Below are 10,112 nucleotides of genomic sequence, written 5' to 3' on the forward strand. Positions count from 1 at the left end.
AAATGGCTTTCAGAGACAGGTACTTTCTGAAGTCCTTTATATGGTTGTTTCTCAGACACTTGTTGATACCACTTTGGGCATATTATGCCTCGCAGTAGGAACACTCTGTGAAGTAGATCCATCTCCTACCTCCCTGCCCTGTTTTGCTCTTTTGAAATCTAAAGGTAACACAGGGAAGTGGAAGAAAGAATACAATGAAACCACAGAACTCCGTTCTGTGTGTGTCCACATGTTGGGACTTGCGATCTGTCCAGTGTGGGCCATGCAGAGGAGAGTTAAGATCCCACTGGCATAGAGGAAATAGCAGTGAATTTAGAGCCCAAACATTAGGATTTAGATTCTATCTCCTAACTAGTTATACAAACTTGGGCAACTAATGTACCTTCAGAAGCCCTGTTGTTTTCCATGCAAAAGGAAAATGTTTAACAAAGCCATCTCAGAGCTGGTATGATGAGTTAATGAACTAGGGAATGCAAATGGTCTTAGTTGAGGAGTAAAGTACTAAATATATATTGTACTGGAACTTTGGCTTCGAGTCAGACAAATTAAGTGTGTTACACTATACTATTTTCCATCAATATCCAGTGCCACTCCCTGGAGTAAGGCTTGATTGTGTAACTTTGCCAATGTAAACCGAAGTGCCCCCTCAATTCCAATGAGGACTTTACAGGCTTAATAGCAATTCCCCAGCTCTCTACTCCCTGCCCCTGTGATGAGAAAGCATGTGTGAAGAGAAGCTGAGGGGCCTGCAGGGCCCTAGGTGATTAGAGTAAGCACAGCTCCCATGCTGTCCCTTGATGGGTTCCTATCAAGAGCTACTTCAGCTTTTTGGGGATTTGGGGATTGATTGTTACTGCAGCAAAACCGTCTGGCCTCCTGATACACCTGGGTACTGTTTCTTTAGACCATTTAATAGAAGAAAGAAAAACAACACACAAAGAAAACACATATACTGAACACAGCACAGTCTTGGGGAGATCTCAAGGACAGCCCTTGCTGAGTGCTACTTGCTGCTGCCCTTGGGAAGGGGCCGGTAGACCCCGACGACTACAGCGTGGTCCCTCTCATAGGGCTCCAGGGTCAGTTGCTCTTGAGGCTTTAAGTTCTCCTGCTGCAACTTCCTCACCTCTGAAGCAAACACCGCCTCAGCAGATGCAGTGGAGTCAATGCAATTGGCCTTAATGGAAATAAGGAAGTGGCCCCCGTTGCGCAGGAAGGTGTGGGCATTCAGAGCCACTATGCGGGACTGGTCAGGCTGGGCCACATCGGCAAAGATCACATCCACCATTCCTATGAGCATGCGGTACTTGAGTGGGTGCCGGGCATCTTCGAGAACTGGGATGATGTTGGTTCGCTGCTTGGCCACATTAACCAGATCGCGGCCAGCGCGGTGGGAGAACTCAACCGCATACACAAGGCCATCGGGGCCGATGATGTCAGAGACGTGAGACACCGTGGTCCCCGAGGCAGCACCCAGGTACAGCACTTTGGACTTGGGCTTGATGTGGATCTGGTCGACCCCGCCCAGGATTGCGGCTGCCAGCTTGGAACGGAAGGGGTTCCATGTGCGGTATTCCTGCTTCACGCCGCCCTCAGTCACTGTGATGCGCCGTTCGCCGTACACCGAGTGGCCCGGCACCATATTCAGCGTTACCAGCGCGTCCTCCGCTCCGCGGTAGATGAAGACACCCTCATGCCTGTGTGGCTCCACCGTCACGGCATTGGCGCCCTTCCGCCGGCGGTTTTTGCTCCTGGCCACGCCGCCACGCCGCTGCCCGCTGCCACCACGGTCCCTGCTGTCCCCGCCTCCGCGCCCCCGCCCCCGGCCTCCGCCCCCGAAGCCACGCGACCGCGCCCCGAAACCGCCTTTGCCTCCGGGGCCGCCATCCCCTCCTCCTCCTTTGCCTCCTCCGCCTCGACCCCCGCCCCAGCCACCACCCCAGCCGCCACCACCACGCCCACCGGACCCACCGCCGCGGGAACTTGAGGCAGACTTCATGGCGCGCCCCGGGCCCCCGGGTGGCTAGCAGGGATTGTAAGGTGTCGCAGATAACTGGCGGTGGTTGTTAGGGGTTACCAGTGGCTTGGAGCCGTTGTCAGGGGTCACCGGTGGTTCTGGATGGTGGTCCTGGCGTGGGACAAAGATTGCTAGCAGCGGTTGCTGGCTAGGTAGGCTGGCCACAGTGGGAGGCCGGGGCAAGGTGTGCGGCAGTCGGGAACAGCTCTACCGCAGTCCCCCCATCCTTGGAGCCGCCCTTTGACGCAGGGGCTGGCGTGATTGCATCACACCCGCTTTGGCGACCCTGCAGCCCCGGAAGCCCCCCTTCCTAACCCTCTTGCAGCTGCAGCCTGCTGCCTTATAAATCTTCCCCTTCCTCCTTGCTCGTCTCCTGATCTTTCAGACACCCTTTGCACTTCTCCTGGGGTGCAGGGAAGGAAGCGTCTCCGCTGCGAGAGGTGAAGAAGACAGCATCGGCTTTAGTTCTTGCTGTGCCACTTGCTGTGTGGTCTCAGGAAGCTTCCCTGACCCTCTCTGAGATTCTTGTTTCAACTTGACAAGTTTCTGGAACTGAGTCTCAACATCCCACCTGTAAAACAGAACCTATCTCAAAAGTTTGATTGATTGATTTTTAAGTAGGCTTCTCGCCCAACTTGGAGCCCAACGCTGGGCTTAATAAAACCCCGACTTGGGTGGTGAATTCGTGATCTCAGGTTCGGGACTTGAGATCAAGACCTGAGCTGAGATCAAAAGTTGGCCGCTTAACTGACTGAGCCATGCAAGCGCCCTCAAAAGTTTTTTTAAAGTGCTACATACACTTATCCCAGACATGGCACATGATAAGTACTCTGTTAGCCTTTCTTTTCTTTTCTTTTCTTTTCTTTTCTTTTCTTTTCTTTTCTTTTCTTTTCTTTCTTTCTTTCTTTCTTTCTTTCTTTCTTGTATTTCTTTTAGTCTTTTTATTGACATATAGTTTACATACAATAAATGCACTAATTTTTTAAGTAAATGCCTCTTAGAGTTTTTGCCACCCTTGTAAAAATGGCTCTTGCACACTTATACAACGTTTATGAGAATGCAAATTGGTACACTTAAACAATATATCTATACTTTGACTTATTCTACTTTAAAAATTTTATCCTAAAGGGATGATCCCAACAATTACCAATGATACTAATTAGAACTGCTAGAGTGAGGGTGGTAATGGCGGTTGTGATAATGATCATTGTTGTCAAAGAAGTTGCAGAGGTCAGATGAAGTAAACTAATCCAAGAGAAATATTTAGAAGACAGAAGTCATAGGACTTTCTGATGGAATGTATGTAGGTCAGAAAGGGGAAAATTCCAAGCCAGAGATTGACTCCTCTTTAATGGTTAATAATCTACAAGCTGCAGCCCTGGTTTCTCTCTCTTTAACTCTGCTCCTTTCCATCAACTGCACTAAATCCCAGAACTCATTCTGGGATTATGGGGCAGCAAGAAATTGTTTCTTCAGTGTGAATGGGGACACAAAAACCCAAGCCCTAAATCCTGTAACACACCTCAAGCAGGAAAAATCTCATGTTTATTCCTGAATTATAGTTTATTCTTCAAAAATCCACTCGTTCAGTCTGCATCATCATTTTGAGCATTAAAAACAAAACCAAAACACGGTGGGCATCACAAAGAGTAGAAAACAGGTGTAACGTGAAGGCCTGAACTTTCAGTCAGCACCACGGACAGCGACGCCAACCGAGGACCGACTTGGGACTTGTCCAAGGGCAGGATAAGGGTGGTGTGGGTAGGTGAAATAAGCAACCCGTGGACCTCCCTATTAGTGGAATTAAGTGCCTGCTCCAGAGAAAGACAAAACGTACCTGAAGATCGGGGCAAATGTCAGGCAGGGTGTACTGAATGTGCACATGCCAAATAAAGCTTTTATTTCATCCTGGACTCTTTCTCTTTCAAATTCATGGACAGCAACACCAGGTCTGGTTTTCTCAGAGGGCTAGAGTGCCTCCTTAATAGGGGCCATAAGTTTATGTGTTGGAATGTGGACAAGCAGTCAAAGAGTGCAATGTACAGTTCCTGAGGTGGATGATTGTTACAAAACATTCTCCTTAGAGGCTTCGTTATCATTATAAATTGAGGAGTGTTCTCCAAAATGATGAGCTATGCTTGCTGCCTTGGTAAGATTTCCCCCAAATCAGACCTTATAATGGTTTATTTTATGGATAAATTTGACTGGACCATGGAATGCCCAGATGTTTGGTCAAACTTATTCTGGTGTTTCTGTGAGGATGTTTGGGGATGAAATTAACATTTAAACCAGTAGCCTAACTACATAGAACAATGTGCCCTTCATAATGTGAATGGGACTCATTCAATCCATTAGAGGCCCAAATAGAATAAAAGGCTCACCCATCCCAGAGTAAGAGAGAATTCTCTTGCCTGACAGCCTTTGAACTGGCATATTGACTCTTCCTGGTTTTATAGCAGCCTGCCTGCCTTCAGATTTGAACTCCCACATTAGCTCTGCAGATTTTGAATGTGTCAGTCTCTCTAATTGTGTGAACCACTTCTTTGTAATATCTATATATAGATGTAGATGTGGATATAGATCTAGGTACAGATATAGATCAATCTGTCTATACTGTTGGTTCTATTTCTCTGGAGGACAGACCCTGAGGCAAGAACATGGATCCAGGTTTTTTTTTTTTTTTCCAGGTGGTTTTTTAAGAGGTAATCCCAGGAATCACATATAGGGGATGGGAAAATGAGACAGGAAGATAGAAAGGCTAAGACAGGACACATTAATTAGCAGATTACTGCAGTGGGAGATGAGGGCTCAGTTGTGTTGAGCACTCTCTGAGAAATTGTGTGGAGGGCATCTAATTGTTCTACTGCAGGCTGGGAAGCTAGGGCATTAATTCACCATTCTCCCTTTCACTATTGTTGGGAGTTGTTTCTGGGGAATTAACTCCCCTGCCTTTTGAGTTGCTCCTGTGTGTGGTTAAGCAAACTCCTATGATGCTGCAGAGAGCCATCAGACAGAGAGGCAGGCGCTTGGGTGGGGAGCTGCTATCATGGTAGAAACTGTTTACCACAGCTGCAGATGAACTCAGAGCTGGGCCTAGGGGATATTGGGTAAGGCGCCAACAGTGCCCGCTTCACTTGGCTACTACATCTCCTGTACAACCAGAACTTTGTAACTTAGAAAATGTGCATGAGCTCATAAAGCTTATTACCTCAGGAAAGAAAGTCCTACTATAATTGCATCAGCACTCTCTGTAATAAAGTTACTCAACTTAGCAGTACCAAACTATCATCAATATTTTTTACTCTAGTACACAGTATCATGCAACTATGCAATTGTATTTGAGAAGTTTATTCCTTCTTTGCTTTTATTCAGGGTACTAGAGCACAATCCTTCACAATGAACCCTCTCCATTATACCTCCAGACCACTGTAGAGGATCCATATCCAACACCAACAATCTGTCCAACTTTTACCTAAGACAGTTTAGATAATTCTGTACAATATTCCAGGTATAAGCTTCTGAGGGCATATCAACTGACTTATTCTGAACTTTGTCTTATCACTTTCTGTTATGCTGTTATTAATGCTCCTTTACCACAATACAAACAAGTATCTCCCAGGTCTCTATTCCTAGCCTCTGTTTTAAATGGACTGAGGTGGACTTTCTAGTGTACTTGCCGTTCATTTCAGAACTGACATTCTCAAGAATGTCATGCATTCCCATGTGATCCATTAAATGGAATCCACTGAGAGGGGTGGCTAGTGATTTAAAATTCTAAATCTAATGAGCAACATCTTCATGAATTTAGAGTTTTGGGAGTAACTACTGTAAACTGGCAATTGCAGTGGGCTACCTCACTGGTGGTAAGGCCCACCCTACTCACTAGATTTCATGCCAGGGCTTGAAGCAGCCTCTACCACACTCTACAAGTGACAATTTCTCCAGGTATCTTTTCCCCACCCTCATCCTCCATCAGTCTCATCACATTACTGCTGTCATTTTCAACAAGATTGTGGCTTAGAGTTCCAGAACCACCCTCCCTTATGGTATGCAAACCTCAGCAGCTTTCTCAGGCCTCTTCCCACTGCCTCATTGCTGGTGGCAGCTTTGGAACTGATAAAAACCAAGTTTTCAAATCTTGCTTTTAACCAGAAGCATCCTTACCCAGAGCAGTGTTTGATGACTCCCAGAGAACTTTTCTGTCTCCTGGCTTTGGTTCCTACCTGGCATATCCATTTCTTACAGCCTGTCTGTTGAGATGCTACAGCCTGGTGGCACCCATCAGCCAGCAAGACTTTCAGTCCAGTTGGACATGTTCCACCTATCCTGTGCATGACTCCAGAATGCTACCAAAGCAAGGATTTATACCAGGTATTGGCATCCTAAGGTGTCAAAACGCTCTTCCATTAAACTTTTCATCTGGGGCCACTGATAACATTGAAATCTGTCTCATTCCCAAAGGTTTATTCACGGTGGGTCCTATCTACTCAAGATATTTCTTCAAGTGCTAATTTGGCATTATGACCCAGACAATTTTCTCTGACAGAGAATAAGAACAAATATAGCCAGTTAAAATTTATTTACAATTGACTTGTTATTCCATAAAATATGGCCTATAGTGATGTTCATAATTATATCTGTGACTGGGCCTTAATAGTTAACATGGAGTACACCAGTCCTACTCACAGACTTAAAAAGATATATGAGAAACTTTGCTATATTTCTCTCATACACCATTCTAGAAAATTGCTTGAGGATGACCAGCAGTGATTTAGGTAAAACCAGTTGGAAGCTGTGTAACCTCATCCCCGGTATCATTAGTATTTAAACAGTCCTGCATGAAATGGCTTCTCCAACCTGGTTTCTAAAAACCTTGGTTCACTTCCAAAGGTGACTCTAGGGATTTGTATCTCCATCCCCAGTGAGTCACAGCTGTATCTAATCAAGATGGGGTGAGCTATGGTGCAGCAATGTAACCTTCAAATCTCAATGGATTAATATAACTATGTATACTTCTTGCTTTTCATGTCCATTGAAGGTGCAGCAATGTAACCTTCAAATCTCAATGGATTAATATAACTATGTATACTTCTTGCTTTTCATGTCCATTGAAGGTCCATTGGAGTTATGCTCCACATAGTTACTGAAGGGCTCAAGTATCAACATCTTGTGGCTGTAATATGAGAAACAAGAGGGCTTCCATTATTACCACTAGGGAAAAGAGTGCATAGAGAGCTCACATTCCTTTTTCTGTGTGTTGGCCTAGGGTTTGATATAGTCATTTCTACTTACAACTCATTGACTGGAACTAGTTACATGCCTTGTCTAATTGGAAGGCAGCCTGGAAACAGGAGTGAGATAATCAGTGAACAGTAAATGTTTTTTGCCATAAGTATCTATTGCATAATGCCAGGCTAGCACACCTGGATCAGTGTATCCAACACAAACATCACAAATGAAATTTACTGTTCAATGTGCATATATTTAAATTTACTCATTGAGGGAAAATATATTACCTTTTTACTAACACATGACTGAAACCTAGAATCATAATCAAATTTGTGGCACATATCTAATATAGCTTGTTAACTAAAGCAGAAAAAGAGAACTGTCTCTCCTTTCCTAGTCTCTGGGCCTTAGAGAACAGCTCACGTTCCTTAAATGGGATTCCATTAACATTTGGCCATTCCATCACTAGTTGTGGCACTTTATGTCTAGGGTGGATCAGACTCTCTATTTCCCTCTATAAAATTAGTGACTGGGGCTCAGTTAATGCTTAGAAAGCTTTGGTGGGTATATTAGTCAGGGTTCTCCAAAGAAACAAAAATTTATTTTTTCACAGCTCTGGAGACTGGAAGTCCAAGCTCAGAATGCAAGCATGTTGGGTTTCTGGTGAAAGCTCTCTCTGGCCTGTAGATGGCTTCTCTCTGTGTCCTCACCTGATGGAGAGAAAGAGAGAGAGTGAGCTCTCTGGTGTCTCTTCTTATAAAGACATTAATCCTATTAGTGTCATACCCTAGGACCTTAATTAATCTTATTTACTTCCTTATTCTCAATATAGACATTGAGAGCTTCAACATCTGAATTTTGGAGAGACACAATTCAGTCTAGAAATAAGGAACTACTTTTCCAAAGGTTTTCTTTCTAGAAGAAATCTTAGAAATCATAAGTAATTCCTCTTTTTTCAGAATAGGAAATTGAGATTCAGAGGTTAGCTGGCTTGTCCATATTACAAATCCTACAATCTACATATTTTTACAAATTACCTAACATCCCCACAAAAATACAGTGGGTCTAATTGAGCTTTCATCAATCCATTACATTTTACCTTTACAAGCATTTTATAAATTTATTTCATGAAACTCTTGGCCAATTGGAAACTCAAAGCACCAAACAACAAAACAAAGCAAAAATGTTTTACCTCAACTGGCCAACCACATGTACTTTCATTAACCTCAATAAAATTTCTATGATCCAACCAAACATTATTTAACCAATTTTCTAGGACAGTTAATGCTGGCCACTTGAGCCGATACTGGCCATGAAGGAAAATCAAAGAATGACAGGGAAAATTAACAAAAAATTGCATTAAATCACATCATGCCCTCGTTTAAATTCTCCATAAGAATTAATTGTTCAATGGAGAAAAAAAATCAAGGCTGCAGATGACTCATCATTTACCTCAATATATTAAGAATAATTTCTCTGAGACCCCATTTGGACTATTAGTTTGCTCTGCTTTCTAAGAATTTGATAGCTAGTAGGGAAACCACAAATATAGCCATAAAAATTAAAACACTTTTGAACTTCAGTTGCTCTCATGGCTCCTCTTTGACACCAGTCAACTCTAAATGACCTGTGTGTGGTTTCATTCTTGCCTGTATGGATTCCCTCATTTCTCTAGGAATTCTTTGTCAGTGGGGCCAAATCAGAGCCTGACAGAAAACATAAGCAAACCCACAATTCCTTGTTAACCCAGAGTAACTCTGACTACAGTTTAGTTTCTTTGTCAATGATTTTTAACTTCATTTTGGCTTCTCTGCTCTTTAAGAATTTCTAGGGAGATGGAGAAATTCAAGACTTCCAGAAAGAAATAATTAGACTAAAGTTGACACCTCCTGTACTACTGATTCCTTGATGATTCCAGTTTGCCTTTGGAAGTTCTCCCTGATGTCAGATGATAAAAAGTGAGTTTAATGAGTTTTAATGATTTTTCCCCAGCTTTACTGAGATATAACTGACATAAAACACTGTGGAAGTTTAAGGTATACAACATGATTTGATATATGTATGTATTATGAAATGATTACCACAATAAGGTTATTTAATACATCTATCACCTTACATCATTCCTTTTGTTGTTGTTGTTGTTGTTGTTTATTTATTTTAAGAGAGACAGAGAGATCACAGTAGAGGAGGGGCAAGAGAGAGGGAGAGAGAATCCCAAGCAGGCTCTGTGCTTCTGCCCAGCTCGGTGTTCAAACTCATGAAATTGTGATAGCATGAATGACCTGAACCAAAGCCAAGAGTCACATGCTTAACAGACTGAGCCACCCAGGTGCCCCCTAGTTACATTTTTTTTTGTATGTGATAAGAACTTTTAATATCTACTCCCTTATCAATTTTATTTATTTTTTTAAATTTACATCCAAGTTAGTTAGCATATAGTGCAACAATGATTTCAGGAGTAGATTCCTTAGTGCCCCTTACCCATTTAGCCCACCCCCCCAAAAAAAACCCTCCAGTAAGCCTCTGTTTGTTCTCCATATTTAAAAGTCTCATGTTTTTGTCCCCCTCCCTGTTTTTATATTATTTTTGCTTCCTTTCCCTATGTTCATCTTTTTTCTATCTTAAAGTATTCATATGAGTGAAGTCATATGAGTTTTGTCTTTCTCTGACTAATTTCACTTAGCTCTACATCTACTTAGCTCTAGTTCCATCTACATAGTTGCAAATGGCAAGATTCCACTCCTTTTGATGGCTGAGTAATACTCCATTGTGTGCTGAGTATAACTCCATATATATATATACCACATTTTCTTTATCCACTCATCCGTCGGTGGACATTTGGGCTCTTTCCATACTTTGGCTATTG

The 10,112-nt window shown here is 43.0% G+C and overlaps 1 protein-coding gene across 1 annotated transcript; it reads right to left on the reverse strand.

Moving 5' to 3' along the window:
- Positions 1-1,003: 1,003 nt before the first annotated feature.
- FBLL1 (fibrillarin like 1) lies at positions 1,004-1,999 on the reverse strand. Its single transcript, XM_007077660.3, has one exon. It carries the CDS (start codon positions 1,997-1,999, stop codon positions 1,004-1,006), a length of 996 nt encoding a protein of 331 aa, XP_007077722.2.
- Positions 2,000-10,112: the final 8,113 nt, after the last annotated feature.

This window comes from Panthera tigris, chromosome A1, assembly GCF_018350195.1.
Source record: "Panthera tigris isolate Pti1 chromosome A1, P.tigris_Pti1_mat1.1, whole genome shotgun sequence".
Classification (NCBI taxonomy): Eukaryota; Metazoa; Chordata; class Mammalia; order Carnivora; family Felidae; genus Panthera; species Panthera tigris.